This window comes from Caretta caretta, chromosome 1 (genome assembly GCF_965140235.1).
Source record: "Caretta caretta isolate rCarCar2 chromosome 1, rCarCar1.hap1, whole genome shotgun sequence".
Classification (NCBI taxonomy): domain Eukaryota; kingdom Metazoa; phylum Chordata; order Testudines; family Cheloniidae; genus Caretta; species Caretta caretta.
In genome coordinates, this window is record NC_134206.1 from 69035734 (window position 1) to 69052731 (window position 16998).

General features: G+C 44.3%; 1 protein-coding gene across 5 annotated transcripts in view; it reads right to left on the bottom strand.

The window, feature by feature from the left end:
- The window catches only part of DIAPH3 (diaphanous related formin 3), a 530405-nt gene that overhangs the window by 465156 nt on the left and 48251 nt on the right, over window positions 1-16998 (bottom strand). For all 5 annotated transcript variants that reach the window (XM_075128866.1, XM_048851760.2, XM_075128870.1 and 2 more), the window contains 2 exons: window positions 16742-16846; window positions 11153-11283 (listed from right to left, as the gene is read on the bottom strand). In XM_075128866.1, the coding sequence (XP_074984967.1) occupies window positions 11153-11283; window positions 16742-16846 (236 nt within the window). The remainder of the gene's footprint in view (window positions 1-11152; window positions 11284-16741; window positions 16847-16998) is intronic.

Sequence of the window (16998 nt, forward strand, 5' to 3'; positions counted from 1 at the left end):
CCCCATGGACTTGTGCACGTCCAGCTTTTCTAAATAGTCCCTAACCACCTCTATCTCCACAGAGGGCTGGCCATCTCTTCCCCATTTTGTGATGCCCAGCGCAGCAGTCTGGGAATACTTTCAAATAACTTTCAAGTGCTTAAAAGAAGACTGTAATCTTAAAGTTAATATATGTATTTGTATGCAATTTCCTAGTTTTCTTGAGAAAAATTAGAAAAAAAACAAAACATTTTAATCACATGGAACTCTGATACCCATATAGATCAACAGTTTTTACATCGATGGCACAGACCTTTCCCACCTGAGGTGATAGAATAATAGATAGCAGAAGAAAGCTGTTATTCTCTTATAACCAGCTACAAAAGTAGGATAAGACAATGTTTCAGCTGTTTACTAGACAACAAAGGAATGCTAAGACTCTGGAATGCTGGGTTACATTCCAAGTTCTAGAAGTGAGCATACTCTAGAGCAGGGGTTCTTGAACTGGGGGTTGGGACCACTCAGGGTGTCGCAAGGGCATTACATGGGGGGTTGCAAGCTGTCAGTCTCCACCCCAAGCCCCACTTTGCCGCCAACATTTATAATGGTGTTAAATATATAAAAAACTGTTTTAATTTATAAGGAGGGGGTCATGCTCAGATGCTTCCTGAGTGAAAGGGGTCATCAGTACAAAAGTTTGAGAACTACTGCTCTAGTGGTTTTAGCCCGTCTTCCGCTGCCCATGGACTGTGCCTCCAAAAGACCCCTCTAGTCTGTCTGTCAACTCCAAATTCCATAGCTTGTCTCTGCCCAGTCCCTCGTACTCAAGTAATTATGATTTTTTTAAATGGAGCAAAACAATATATATATTTTGCTTAACTCATTCTTTGAAATGGCTAAACCATTTCTGCTGAAACATTAAAAAATCTGCTTGAGGCAAACACCATACCAAACTTCAGCCATTCAGGCTGAAATTTTCCATGCTGCATTACAAGCAACGAATAACGGTCTTATAATTGGAAAGCACTAGCAAGCCTTAACTATAGGTATTGCTGTCAGTTCCACCTACAATTTTAAATATGCTTTGGTTTATTAATTAAACAAAAGCTCAATTTCCGATAGTCTGGTTGTGACCACTCAACAGCACAAGCTAATGAGTCTTATTTTGTTAAAAAGTGCAGTAATATTGTACATATTTTTGCATCAGTAAAAGGAAAGATCTGAGGCACAAGAATTTATGAAACCTGTAGAGATTCCTCGAGCCATGAAAACTGATTTTACATTGAACTCAAAAATGTATTGACATTAGTTTGTTATTATCAAGAAAGTTAGTTTTGGGGACTAATTTTTAGATCCTCCACAAATTAAAATAGCTAAAAACTAAGGCAAAACTGATAGGCAAGAGCTTGATTTTATTGTGTTGTACTTGTTTTATTCACAATACAAATTTCTCTAGAATTAGACATTTTTAATAATCTCTCCATCACTATTTTGTGAAATTGATGTTATCCATCAGCTTGTCAAAAACAAAATATGTAGTTTGCAACCACAAAGTTGGAAGTATTATTCCACATACATGTTGAAACCCAGCCTTCTAATAAATACTCAACCTCAGTCCTATGAAGCTCAAGAGGGAATGACTGTAGACTATTTGATTTCACAGAGATAAGTGAAACCAATTTTACAGTTTTAGAACAGTTCATGTCAAGTTGAAAGCTGTACAGCTTTGATCTGTAGGTACAGTAATAAGTCTTGAAAACGTATTACTGTATATTTGTTGCAACACTATATTGATGCCAGCTTCCTCGAACGTTATGCAAAGCTAGCTGCAAAACAAGAGTAATAATGTGATGTCGTGTAGTTTTGACATAAAATGCATTAGGCTTATACAAGACTGCAGACTGTCTTATATACAGAATTTTCTGTAGTATCTGGCTGATGAATCTTGCCCATATGCTCAGGGTTTAGCTGATCGCCATATTTGGGGTCGGGAAGGAATTTTCCTCCAGGGCAGATTGGAAGGCCCTGGAGGTTTTTCGCCTTCCTCTGTAGCATGGGGCACGGGTCACTTGCTGGAGGATTCTCTGCTCCTTGAGGTCTTCAAACTACAATTTGAGGACTTCAATAGCACAGATATAGGTGTGAGGTCTTTTTTAGGAGTGGTGGGTGAAATTCTGTGGCCTGCATTGTGCAGGAGGTCAGACTAGATGATCATAATGGTCCCTTCTGGCCTAAATATCTATGAATATAGACTTTCTACCGCAAACAGTTACTCTTTCCTCCTACTTCTCCCTGTATATCTCTAAAACCTGAACCCTTTCTTTCCCCAGAAACTAAAATGCTTCTTTAATGCCTTGGTCATCTCCCACTTTCAGTATTACATTTACTTCCTCTGAGGCTGCTCCAGTTACCATGCTCCAGTCAAATGAAGCTAAATAGTATCACTTTTAAATCTTACTCAGCTCACATTACTCCTTTCTTCAAATACCTTCACTAAATTCCTCTTGCATTCTCTGTCTAGCTTAAGCTTCACATCCTCATTTTTATAGGCTTAATCTCTTCTCTCACTTCCCACAACTAGCCCTCCACACCCTTTCCCCTGCCATTGTATCCCCCCCTTACTTCACCCATTTCCCTATCATTTTATATTGAACTACTTACATAAAATGTTGTTCCTAATCAAAGTATTCATTCATCTCAAATTCCTCCTCAAAATTTCCTTCTTCCACAAAATCAACAAATGCTAACCTCACCAATAAACCTGAGGTCCTCCATCCATGATATTAAAAAGTGAAGGGTGTGGAGGAACACAGTGCATTTTTATATTGTCTGTTCACACTGCAAGTTCCACGTGTCTGTCACTTCTAAAGCTTTTAAGTAAGCTTTTTTGTTAAAAAAAGACAGAATACATGTAAGAACTCCTGTTTTCAGATAGACAATGTGAAGCAATGTTTATATCGAAAGAGCTTCTCTTTGTATCCTTGGAGAAGGGTGTGACAGGGTGTACCAGGTGTTGAGTGCCACCTGCTGGACATGCCTCCAACTTGGCGCATCCCATATGAGGGTGGTTTGTTTTAGAGGTGACAAAAATGAGTTTACAACTCCAAGAACTGCCTAGAGAGGCCATCCAAAGGGATGGAAGCAGGAAGAAGACAATCAGGTCAGAGCAGGCCAGATTAAAACAGCTCGCTGCTTCTTCCAGACATCAGTTCTGGGTGAAGCTAGGACAAGGGAGGAAAGATTTTTCCTTGTCTTAACCAGGAAACCCAGCTTCCTGAGAGGCTTAACTATCTCCTGCTTTTGGCTAAAGCAGCAAAAGACTGTTTTATGTTATGGAACTTAAAAGCCCAGGTGGCCATCTTGACATAAATATCTGTTTATTACTTTAATATCATGGCAAACCGACTTTGCAAGATGCTCCACCGGCTCAGGTGAGCTTGTAGCAGATAGACAATACCTTCTGTGCCCCATTCAGCACTGAGCCAATCACCCCACATAACCTAAAACTACACCTCAAAGATGAAAAACAGCAGTATCATGACTACCTTGTGGGGTCATTTTACATAATATGCTGAAACAAGCAAGCACGTATGTACATAGATTGTGTTGGTGGTTTTTCTTCCAAAGCTAGCTTTTCAAAAGGGGAAAGTCATGCCTATTCCTGCTGTTTATGTCCCAGTAAAATCACAGTGGAACATCACCATGCACCAATATCAAAGTAGCACCCTAAGTCCATACCTTTTGCCATGAAGTGGAAGTAGGAGCTGTAAAATCAAATTTCAGCAGTGTGGGGGCGTAGTCTGTTTTTTCCATGGACTATAAGGCCACAAGGGACCATTGTGACTACCTAGTCTGACCTGCAAAACACAGGCCATGGGATTTCCGTGAATTAATTTTTATTTGAACGAGAACATTTTAGAAAAAGCCAATTTTGATTTTAAAATGGCTAGTGATGGAGAATCCACTAGAACCCTTGGTAACCCAACTGAGCTTCTTAGGGCTTGTCTTCACTTAAATTTTATAGCGCTCTAACTTGCTGGCTCAGGGCTGTGAAAAACCACAACCACCACCACCCCCCAAAGCACAGCAAGTCTGAGTGCTTTAAAGCACTAGTGGAGCCAGGCTCCCAGCACTTGGAGTTAATCCCCTCAAGAACGACCACACTCACACTTCAAAGCGCTGCAGCAGGAGCATTCCCACAACAGCGCTTTCAAGTTTCCAGTGTAGCCATGCCCTTAGTCTTAAAACTTAGCCTAATTTTAAAACACAAAGTTAGGAACAGTTATCCTTTCAAAGCAACTGGTGCATAAACAGCAATACAAGTCTTATGGAACAACCCTATACAATGGAGACAGGCTGAAGTTAACCTCAGAGATGATCATTTCCCAGTAGATGAACAAAAACTAAAATATTCCAGGTGGAAGGAGAGGGGGGAAAAAAAACGATTACTTGCCTTTCGTAGCTATTCTTCTAAATGTGTTCCTCATGTCCATTCCCTCTTGCCAACAACTCTGACAGAAGGAGACGACGACGGATAATGGAATGGACATGAGCAACATATCTCGAAGAACAGTTACAAAAGGCAAGTAACTGTTTTGTTTTTTCTTCGAGTGCTTGCTCATGTCGATTCCATTGCAGGAATCCCTGGAGGTGGGCTCAGAGTTCAGTCTTGCAGACTGGAGTGCTGCTCTGCCAAAACTAGCATCAGCCCAAGCTTGCTGGGTCAACGCACAGTGCGAAGCAAACGTGTGGACCGACAACCAGGTCGCAGAGCAGAAAATTTCCCAGATCAGTACCTGAGCGACGAAGGCAGATGACGACACCTGCGCCCTAGTCAAGTGAGCCGTCACGATCGCTAGCGGGGACACCTTTGCCAGCTCATAGCAGTAGCAGATGCAGGCTATGATCCAGGATGAGATTCTCTGGGTAGGCACTTGGCAACTCTTCATCCTGGCCATGACAGCAACAAACAGTTGCGTAGACATACAGAACGGCTTCGTCCTCTCTACATAGAAGGACGATGCCTGCGGGACGTCTAGAGTATGTAGCCTGTGTTCCTCAGCCATAGCATGAGGCTTCGAGCAGAAGACTGGTAGGTACATGTCCTGACCAGTACTGAACTGGGAGACTACCTTGGGCAGAAAAGCTGGGTACAGACGCAGCTGGACCTTGTCCTTATAGAAGATCATATCAGACGGCTCCGACGTCCATGCCCTGATCTCAGACACCCTACGGGATGAAGTTATAGCAGCCAAAAAGGAGACCTTCCAGAAAAGAAGCAGAAGGGAGCAGGTAGCCCGGGGCTCAAACGGGGGTCCCGTGAGTCTGGACAGCACAAGCTTCAGGTTCCAAGGAGGGACTGTGTCCCAGACATGCAGGTAAAGGAGCTCCAGATGTTTCAGGAACCGCGTCGTCAAGGGATGGGTGAAGACCGACCTGCCATGAAACGGAGGATGGAAAGCGGAAATGGCCGCAAGGTGTACCCTAACAGAGGACAGCGACAGACTCTGGAGCTTAAGGTGTAGCAAATAGTCCAGGATGTCTTGTATGGGGGGCCTCTTCCATCCAGATGCGGCAATCCAAGGCCCAACACGTGAACCACTTCCACTTAGCCACGTAGGTAGCCCTGGTGGAGGGTTTCCTGCTGCCCAGAAGGACCTGCTGGACACTGGAAGAAGACTGCCGTTCTTCCCCACTCCGCCACGCAGAAACAAGGTCATCAACTGCAGTGCCGTCTGGTTCAGATGCAGCAGATTCTCGTGGTTCTGGGACAGCAGATCCAGCCAAAAAGGCAGCTGCAATGGGGTGGCTGCCAAAAGACACAGGAACATGGCGAACCAATGCTGCCGAGGCCATGATGGGGATGAGGATGACTGTCACTCTGTCTCGATTCATCTTGAGCAGGACTCTGTGGATTAACGGCACCGATGAGAAGGCTTACATCAGCACTCCCGACCAGGCAGCCCTTGTCCCTGCCCAGCAAAGACCAGAACACATAGCACTTCCTGTTCTGTCTGGATGCAAACAGGTCCACTTGGAGTTCCCCACATGAGGAAAACTAGGCTGACCATCTCCAGATGGAACGATCATTCATGGCGAGACTAGAACATTCCACTGAGGTGATCTTCCAGGACATTCTTGCTCTGGGCAGGTGGGCAACCACCAAATGAATAGCGTGCCACACACACAAGTCCCAGAGGCTGAGCGCTGACGTATGCCTTCCCACTGGTACATTGCAACAGTATTGTCCATCACTACCTCCACCACCTTGCCTTCCAGGTGAAGCAAGAAAGCCTGGCACGCCAGGTGAACCACCTTGAGCTCCCCGACATTCATATGGAGGGCTAGGTTGGGTTCCAGCCAACAGCCCTGAGTGTTGTGCTCACCAAGATGGGCCCCCCAGCCCAAATCCAACATGTCCAAGACCAAGGTGAGTGATGGCAGCAGGGTCATGGAGGTGACTCCCTGCAGCACTGACTTGGGATCCCACCACCAGTCCAGAGATGAGAGGACGTGTCTCATCACCGTGACTACTCGGTCCAGGGGGTGCCTGCTTGGAATGTAGACCGAGGCCAGCCATGTTTCAGGGGCCTCAGGTGAAGTTGGGCATGGCTTACCATGTAGGTGCATGCTGCCCATCAGACGCAGGCACATGTTGGCCATGCTGAGCGGTTGGCTCTTTATATGGCCGATCAAAACTGACATAGCTTGAAAGCACACTTCCAGTAGAAAGGCCCTGGCCTGTGTGGAGTCTATAACCCCTCTGATTAACTCTACACATTGAACAGGTGTTAACATGGATTTTTCTGTGTTTATCAGGAGACCCAGATCACTGCAAGTGGAGCGCACTAGATCGAGGCTCCTCTGGACATGCTCCTGAGAACTGCCCTTGATGAGCCAATCGTCAAGATATGTGAAGATCTGGACCCCTCCATGCCTCAGGTAAGCCACCACCAGCACCATGCATTTCATGAAGAAAAGGAGTACTTGTGGCACCTTAGAGACTAACCAATTTATTTGAGCATAAGCTTTCGTGAGCTACAGCTCACTTCATCGGATGCATACTCCAGTGGCTCCCGGAAGCAGCGGTGTGTTCCGCTGATTCCAGGAGCCACTGGAGTATGCATCCGATGAAGTGAGCTGTAGCTCACGAAAGCTTATGCTCAAATAAATTGGTTAGTCTCTAAGGTGCCCCAAGTACTCCTTTTCTTTTTGCGAATACAGACTAACATGGCTGTTACTCTGAAACATGCATTTCGTGAACACTCTGGGGGCTGAGGACAGGGCAAAGAGTAAATTGGAAGTGGCACCCCACCACTATGAAGCACAGGAAACATCTGTGTCCCAGAAATACGGAGACAGGGAAGTAAGCGTCCTTCAGATCGAGAGTGGCACACCAGTCCCCTGGATCCAGGGAAGGGATGACGGAGGCCAGGGATATGTGCGGAAATTGAACTTCATGAGCGACTTGTTGAGGCCGCACAGGTCCAGAATGGGTCTGAGGCCCCCTTCTGCCTTCGGGATTAGGAAATAGCAGGAGTAGAATACTCTTCCTTGCATATCCAGAGGAACCTCCTCCACAGCCCCCAGGCTTAGAAGATTCTCAACCTCCTGAATGAAGAGTTGCTCATGAGAAGGACCCCTGAAGAGGGATAGGGAAGTGGACAGGGGTGGGGGAGGAGAGGTGGCTGAAAATTGCAGGGTGTAGCCCCCAACCATTATGTCCAGGACCCAACAGTCTGACATAACCCACGACCAGGCCGAATGCTAGGGGGAAAAGGCAGTTGAGGAAGGGGAGGGAAGGATCCGGGCAGTTTGCTCCCGAGCACACCCTCAAAATGAACCCTGGTGTTTCACCAGGCCAGGCTATCCAGGAGATTGGGATGATGAAGGGTGGCTGCGCTTAAACCCAGCATCCCTTTTTCTCACAGGCCCATGTCGAGGCTGCCACTGTCTAGGTGGCGAAGCAGCTGCCTGGATGTCTGAGGAGTGTGCATCCCCAGGGAACGGAGGGTCACCCTCATATCCTACAGGCCACGCAGATGCACATCCGTTTCGTTGGAAAACAGGCCAACACCATCAAACGGGAGGTCCTGGATAGAGGCCTGCATCTGCTGGGACAGGCTGGTGGTCTGGAACCAGGAACTTTGCCACAATCACCACAGAGGCGACCACTCAGGCAGCTGAATCGGCTGCATCCCAACCCAGCTGGAGAGAGCACCAGGCCGCTGCGGTCCCCTCTTTCACCAGGGTCGCGAACTCCTGGGCTGCCTCCTAGGACATGGAGTCCTTGAACTTGATGGGAGAGTCCCACAAGTTGTAACTGTAGCAGCCCAAAAGGGCCTGGTGGCTCAACACCCAAAACCGGAGGCTGGCCGTGAAATAAATTTTGCAACCAAACAAATCCAGTCTCTTCGCCTCTTTATTCTTATTGGTGGAACTGGTGGCCCCCTGCTTGTCCCTTTAGTTGGCTGCCAACACGACGACTGACACCGATGGTGGGTGAGTGTACAAGTACTTGAAATCTTTTGTGGGAACGAAGTATTTCTTTTCCGCCCTTTTAGAGGTGGGTGGGATGGAGGACAGGGTTTGCCAGATGGTTTTGACAACGTTCAGGACCCCCTTTTGTACCGGAAGTGCAACCCACGCTGGGGAGGATGTGGAGAGCACATCAAATAAATGTGTCCATCTGCTTCTCCATCTCCTCTGCCTTGAGGCCCAAGTTTGATGCCACCCTAGGGAGCAACACCTGATGCTTACAGAAATTGTCCTGTGGGCTAGCACTGGAAGGCCTCGCCACCTTGTTGGGGGAGGAGGAGGAGGATGATTGGACAACTGGGGAGGTCTGGCGGTGTCCTCACCCATCGGGGAGGACAAGCTTGTAGTGGGTACCGGCTCCTCACCAGCAGCAGCAGCCGCCGGGACGTCCTGAACCCTGCCTGGAGCTGTGGATACTGGGGAACCACCTTCAGCCTGTCTGAAAGAGCCACCGAGGGCTGGCAGGAATGGGGTACCAGCCTGATGGGAATGCCCCATGCATTCCAATAAGGCCAATGGGTTGGCCACTGGCTCTGCTTCCAAGTCAGCCGTGGACACACCCTCCAGAGCCCAATCATGTTGCCTGGGCAAGGGGCTGAGTTACACCTCCAAGCCTGAGATTTCATTACCCTCCAATGACCGGGGTGGGGGTGAGGAGGCTTGGGTCTGGAGACCGGTGCCAGGAATGATCCAACCGGTGCCAGCAGTAGGGGGAGCAGTGCCGCATCGGGGAGCACCTTTGAGGCCTCGGCAATAGCACGACAAATATGTGTGCTGGGGAGATCTATGGCTGAGTAAGCTTCGGCATGACGACAGGTATTGGGAGCATGGTGCCAATGACTCATAGTGGTGAGCCGAAGACCTGGTTTGATGCGGAGACCAAGAACATGGAGACCTAGGGCGCTGTTTTGGCTCTGGAGACCGGTGGCGCTCGCCTGTTTTGTGCAATGCCTTGCCAGCAGGCTTGACCTCGCAGAGAGCCTTAGCCAGTTCCATTGCCACATGCGGTGCCAGCGGCAATGAAGGCGCTCTCAGCTCTTCAAGTGCCAGGTCAGTCAATTGCGCCATCAGCCTAGGCCCTTAACCGCTCCCGGGAGTCAGTGGGGGAGGAACGCCAAGCCCTTCAGTGGGTCCAGAGTGGGCGTAAGGCCCGAGCAGAGTCCTCTGCCCAGAGCCCTTTGGTTGGGCTTGGTCGGTGCCGCCTTCTTAGTCTTTTTTTTCAGCAGCAGCTATAGGGATCAGTGCTGGGAGGACCCTGGTGCTGTGAGTGTGCTATGCACCAAAGTTGAAGCACTGGGTGCCAATTCGGGATGTGCCAACTCCGAAGCTGGATGCAGGGCAGCCTGCAGCAGGAGGACCTTGAGACGGATGTTGCGCTCTCTTTGTGTCAGCAGACAGATGCGACAGGACTCCTTCACATGAGTTTCCCCAAGGCACTGTAGACACCTCTCGTGCAGCACACTAACAGACATAGATCTGTTGCACAAAGAGCAGGGCTTGAAACTCAGAGACCGGGGCATGCCGCATGGGGGGAAAAAATCCCTGCTTGGACACCAACACTTAACTAACAATGATTAAACTATTTACAGGTAAGGCACAATACTAAGCTAGACGAGAAACCACAGACCACTTGCGAAGCAAGCGAAAGAGGTGCTCCGAATGACCAGCACGGGCAGTAAGAAGGAACTGAGAGGGTGCAGGACCAGCAGCGCCTTATTTTATGCGCCATGAATGCGGCACTCCAGAAGGCGCCACAGCCCAGCCCTACAAGTACCACTAAAGCGAAAGTCTCCAACGGCCGTGCACACGCGCGTGCACATGGGCGCGCACACACCTACAATGGAATTGACATGAGCAAGCACTCTAAGAAGAACATCTATGTGGATGAGCTGTTGGAACTGTAGTTGTTGGTGAACATCATTTTCTCCATCATTAAGCTTCCATAAGTTCCCTATCCAAGAATAGATATGAGTAATGACCCTTGGCATAAGCCAAGGTATCGTCCAGAAATAGAGGTTGAAGGATTACTTGATCAACTTTAAAGTCTTACCTATGTAGTATTTCACCTTGAATTGTCATTTGAAATGTGTTACTACTTATTCTAAACAATCTTGTTCCAGCTTGTATTTAGCTGAGACACACTGTGTACGTTTCCCAGACTTGAAGAACTCTGTGTAAGCTCAAAAGCTTGTCTTTCACAAGCAGAAGTTGGTCCAATAATAGATATTGCCTCACCCACTTAGTCTCTCTAGTGTTCTAGAACCAACACAACTACAACAAACACTGCCATATCCTTATGTAGCATTCAGATGTAGCTAGAACTAGCTATTCTTTGGATATAAAAATTGCTTCACATTTTGTCCCTTATTCTTTTTTTGTCTGGAAAAAAAAAAAACTTAACAGTCTATGTAAAAAATTAGAGAACCTGAAAAAAAAAAATATGTACAGCCAGCTTTAAAACTGAAACAAATAGTATTACCATATGTAAATTGATCGAACACCATCAAAGTATGCATACTTAAAATCCACCTATTCATTTTATTTAGAAGAGAATTTCTTATTATAAAATTCTATGATAAAAGGCTACAGAACATTGTTAAACTTTGCAATATGCCCTAGCAGATGGAGGCATTACCTGACAGGGTTACTGGTCAAAGACACCCGTAGAGATTCTAAGCAAGTGACAAGTCTTTCATCTGTTGCTCCAGATTTTAGTTCCAGGATGAATTCCTGTGCTGTAATCTGTCTGCTGCTCTTGAGGCTTCCCTGCAAGAGGAAAGTCACACTGATTTTCTTTCTGGTACACAATTAGTTTATACAGATGACCCAATACAGTTGCTATTTATGAGAAAACCTTGATTCCTGATGCTTAATAAAAAACATTTTAGGAACTACTATAACATAATCCGAAAATATGAGTAAAACGAACTGGTGGAAATATTTGAATCATATGTTGTTTCAGAGTTTTCAGTAAATATTTTTGACTGCAAATGAACCAAGCGAGAGTCAGAGAGCAACATCTGTCAGTAGGACAAAGCCCAGGTATGTTCAGTGTAGCATATTTCAACTGTAAATGAATGTTAACAGCATAACAAAGGAGGTGAGAAAAATATACTGTATGTACCAAAAATACATAATTCAACCACAAAATGTATTACATGAGGTGAGAAACTTGGCATATTATGGCTACTTGTTTCATTAACCTGAAAAACAGCAGACCCTTTGAAAAACATTAAAGTATGATAGAAAAGAGGGTAAATTTTTCATGAACTAAGTCCAAGATAATTTTTGCAAAGATACTCATTTTTCATGTATGCTACATTTGAGTAAATTTGTTATCTTTACAGATCTCAAAAAGTTAAGGTAGTGAGAAAAGTGACTAGAATAAAACAAGTGTTGAAATCATTATTTACATGCCTAATCCACTGACGCCTACCCATACTAGTTACTTTTTTTGAAAGACTGAGGGTCCGGAAAGCAGACACTGTATAATGTGTAACACTGAAGGTAGGTTTTGTCCAACAAACCTGGTATATCGGCACTCAAGGAATGTCTACAAGTAGCCAGAACTATTTAACCATATTAATCTATATGCTTTAATGCTCTGCCCTTTTTTAAAAAATTAAGCCAAACCTGGAAGAAAGTTAATTTTGCATCGTAAAGTGTTGAGGTGTCCTGTGACAACAGTGTCAATTCTATGACCATGTCTACACTACCAACTTTGGTCAATGCAAGTTACATCAGCAAATTTTTTTTTTTTTTAATTTTACCCTTCTGTAATACTAGTTTTGCCACAGTTAACCAAGGATCGTTGATTTTGTTTCAGAATTTTATAGTGATTAGAAGTTGACGTAAGTGTTAATACCTTGGACTACTCATGTATTTACCTTTCCTTTTATATACACCCAACTCATCTGCATACTCTGGATTAATTTTTATAATGATTAAAGCCCTATTTCATTTACAATATTGCAGCTCCTGCAATATTAGACTTCCACAGCCTTCCCACCTTAGGCTGAGGCCTGTGTTTTTCTGTCATCTGCCTGAGCCAGGATGCCAGGTGAAAGATTGCCTATTGCTCTGTCCTACCCCAAGGGTCAGACCCACTTAAAACCGTTAGTTGCTCTGCCCTGCTGAGGGCCTGAGCTCTCTAGACTGGTTACTGCTCAGCCCTGACAGAAGGCCAGAGCCTCATAAGAGTGGTTGACGCACTAATTCCCCCTTAAGCTTGGTTGGACAGCCAAACAGTAGTGAGGGGGTGTGGCCCCCTGCTGAGACTGACAGGGTGAGTTAACCGCAGATCCTTACATCGGGGCATCCAGGACTAAGTCATCCTGTTATCCTGACTCCAGCAAAAGGTAGTCTCTCTTATGGTAGTTGGGTATCAGTTCCCCAATGCCACCTGCCTTTCTGCCACTCATCACTCTTCCGGACTATACCATCCCTAACTTTGCCTTGCACATTAACAGGTGCATCCCAATGCCCAAATTGCTTTGAATCATTCCCCTGTGAAATCCAGCCCCTGACATTGGATACTCTCAGAAATGCCAGATCATCTGCACCAAGAGGTACAGTACACCCCTATTTACCAGTTTTACCTTAAACCACAACTGCTCTAAACCACACAGCGTTTCTGAGCACTTGAACTTACTTTTGTTTTGTTCTAAGAAAGATGAAAGCAACAAGAGCTGTGGAAACAAATGGTTACAGTACACAACAAAATCATAAAATGCAAACCTGGGTCTACATTTATGCATAGTTACTTCTCATATCTAATAAAGTAGATTTCTTCCAAAAAGTTCAGTCTGTTGCACAGCTGGCTGGTTTCTCAAGATCCAAATATTCACAAAAACACCCCCCAATCCACGAGGCATTTTCCTCAGTGAATGGTTTCTTTAGAGTGTTTCTTTCTCCTCTGTTTTATACTGAAAACAGCTTACTATTTGTGTTCTCAGATAGGGCTTATCCCTATCCTATTGTAAAGATTTTTTTTTTTAAACCTTTAAGTGGTTTAGATAGTTTATCATTCCCTCTGATGGTTTCCCATTCAAAATCTTAATATTGTTCAAAGCTATTGAGTTGCGCATTGCATCAATAGCCAAAAGGGGTGGGGTGACAACTCTCCCATCCCCCACCCAAATGGGCCCCTGAGACATCTTATCTCCAGGTGACCAATTTCTATTCCAAGTTCGTAAAACACACTTTCAATATCAATACATTACTCCTTAAATATTACCCATACATACATCTCACAATGATTACAAATCTCTCACATTAGGAGCTCTCTGTAAATCTCTTACATGTTACTCTTTATAGATAAATATCCTGTAAGACATGTGTTTGGTGCAGCTCTCAGATGAAAGATGTTTGTTAAAAAAAGGGGTGGAGGGGGAGAATCCTTCATAGAAGGGATCTCTGTCTCAGAGGTTGTGCGTTTATTTTGTACGGGGCATTTTGATGTGGTCAGAGTAAAGCAAAGGTAATTATGATTATTTGCAGCATGACACAGTGATTCATCTGTCAATGCCACCACAAGGGAGCAAATGCCAGAACTCAGTACATGATGGTTTGCTGCATCCCCTTGTCAGATGGCATTTAAGAGGTTCTTGCATCACACCTGTATAGTAATGCCATATTTATTCCAGCTGTCACATTAAATCCACATGAAAACAAATTTTAATAGCTCTTTGAGACAGGGACCATCTTTTTGTTATTATACAGTGATTAGCACAATGGGACCATGGTCCATGATTTGCGCTCCCAGGCGTTAATGTAGTTTGTATTCATAATAATAAAAGCCAGTAAACATAGTTGGTACAGTAGACTGGATCAATATACAAGCCCATATTACTCCTAACAATAGAAGAAAAAGGGTGGGGAATCCATTTACAGAAGAGCTTTCTGGAAACATTGCATTGACAGTCACTGGTCCAAATGCCCATGGTGCGCAACCAAGATTTGACACTGCATGGGACAGGAATGTAAGTGAAAGCCTTGAAGGATTTCCCAAGCCATGCCCGTTCAGGTAACGTATAATAAAGGTATCCAAGTAGTACTACTTTAACACTATATATTGCAATGAAGAATGGAGTGGCTCCTTATTTGGTCACCAAAATTACCTGTGATTTCTGTGCTAAATTTATCCATCAAGAAGGAAAGAAAATGTAACCTATATGTGATGACCGCCATCTTGGCTAACACAACATTGATTGAAGTAGGCACCTCCAATTCTAAATGCCTGACTCTCTACAGCTTGAACTAAGCGCAATAGCCGGGGGCTATAAAAGACTCATCTATCAATTAAGCACAGAGGGTAAGACATGTAACACGCTGGCCAGTAGGGTACATATGCAGAAATTCCTACATTTCAGAGTCATGATGCCAAAATAAGATTTCAATATTTTAAACTACTGACCAAGTTAGACCATACAAAATGTATTCTCCACGAACAAAATATTTACTTCATTTGAGTCTCATTGGTAACGAGCAGTATCAAGGAATTCGTACTTCATTCATCTCTTGGGTCACTAAATTAGAGTGCCCAAAAATTTTCCAATACAAGTACAACTTGTGTTACAAAAACTAATTCAAAACGTCGAACTGTTCCACACTGGATTCATTTGAAAGACTTTTCTAAAATCTGCAAACCTTTACTTTATTTTGACATCTTATGTTTCATCTAATACATCAATTAGGTTTTGCTATGTGAACTAGAGGAGCAGTGGCAGATGAAATTCTGTACTGACAAATATAAAATCATTCCTTCTCGTGTGTATTGTTTCAAGTAGTCACAACACTTACTAGGTTCCCAGTTGGTTCCAAAAACTCAGAAGAGAAACTGTAAAGCTCAGTGAAAACCTCTGCTCACAGTGTAGCGGTGGTCAAAAACCAAACTAAGTACTAGGATGCATAAAGAAGGGAGTGGATAATAGTGAAAATGTCATTTAGATAAATCAGTGATATAACCTCACCTAGAATACTGTGTTCAATATGGGTTACAAAAAGGATAAAATAGAAATAATGGGGGGTAGAGAAACTGAGTAAAAGCAACAGGAATGACTGGACTATGAAAAATATTTGCTACGAAGAGAAATAGAAAAGAAATGATTTACACTGAAGAGAGGATAAATAAAATAGTGACATCATAAAGGTACACAAAATAAACAACAATACTGAAAAGGTCAATCAGACATGTATAGTCACCTTGTCAATTCTAAAGTAAGGGTCATATAATGAAATTGAAGAATGGCAAATTTAAAATAATATGGAAAAAAAAATTTCACAAAATGCACAAGTAGTCTGTGGAACTCATGGCCTCAATATCACTAAGATCAAGAACTAAGTAGGATTCAAAATAAAAATTGACATTTGTGTGTCTATATGACCACTGTGAGACACAGAATACCGAGTTAGATGGACCCTGGTCTGTTGCAGTATGCACCTTCGATTTTGCTAAATAACATTGCACAAATTGAAATTAACTAAAACAATATAAAATGGAGAATAGAGTCAAGTTTAAAGGATGCACGATCAGCCAAGTAAAAACGAAGTTACTTTAAAATAGTACTGCAAAGTAACACTGTAACTGAAGTGTCAGATGTTTGCAAGGGAACTTATTTGTCCCAATTGACAGTAATACCTTTACCTTACAGCAGTGTTTCCCAAACTTGGGACGCCGCTTGTTCAGGGAAAGCCCCTGGCAGGCCAGGCCGGTTTGTTTACCTGCCGCGTCCGCAGGTTCATCTGATCACAGCTCCCAGTGGCCGCAGTTAGCTGTGCCCAGCCAATGGGGGCTGCAGGAAGTGGCGGCCAATATGTCCCTCAGCCTGCGCCGCTTCCCGCAGCCCCCATTGGCCGGGCACAGCGAACCACAACCAGTGGGAGCCGCAATCGGCCGAACCTGCGGACGCGGCAGGTAAACAAACTGGCTCAGCCCGCCAGGGGCTTTCCCTGAACAAGCGGCGTCCCAAGTTTGGGCAACACTGCCTTACAGGATAAACTCTGCCCAACATATACAGACAACTTCCACTGTTACCTAAAGATATAAACAAAACTAAAATGTGGTGCTTTAGGACATTTGCATCTAAGGATTGATATTAGTCCAAAAAATTAAATAACTCAATTATGCATTATCATCCCTCCAAACATACATGTAAAAGTAGTAAGTACACTAAACTTTTCATAGGCATATTTTTGGTGTATTTTAGAAGTGACATATACTTACAGCCTTTGAAGCAGTACTAATATATTGCATCACCATTTCTTTTTTGGTATTGAAGTCCTTTTCTCGCAATGGTGTTTTTCTGTCTTCATTTAAATTCATATCTTCCTATGGGAAAAAATTGAAAAAACTTGATTTAGCCATCCGTGTGTCTGACGATAAGGATCTTAATGAGGTCCTACACTTTGCTGAGTAGGTATATATGAACACGTTAAATGTGAAATTTAAGGAAAAAAAACTATGAAAAATCAAATACTAAC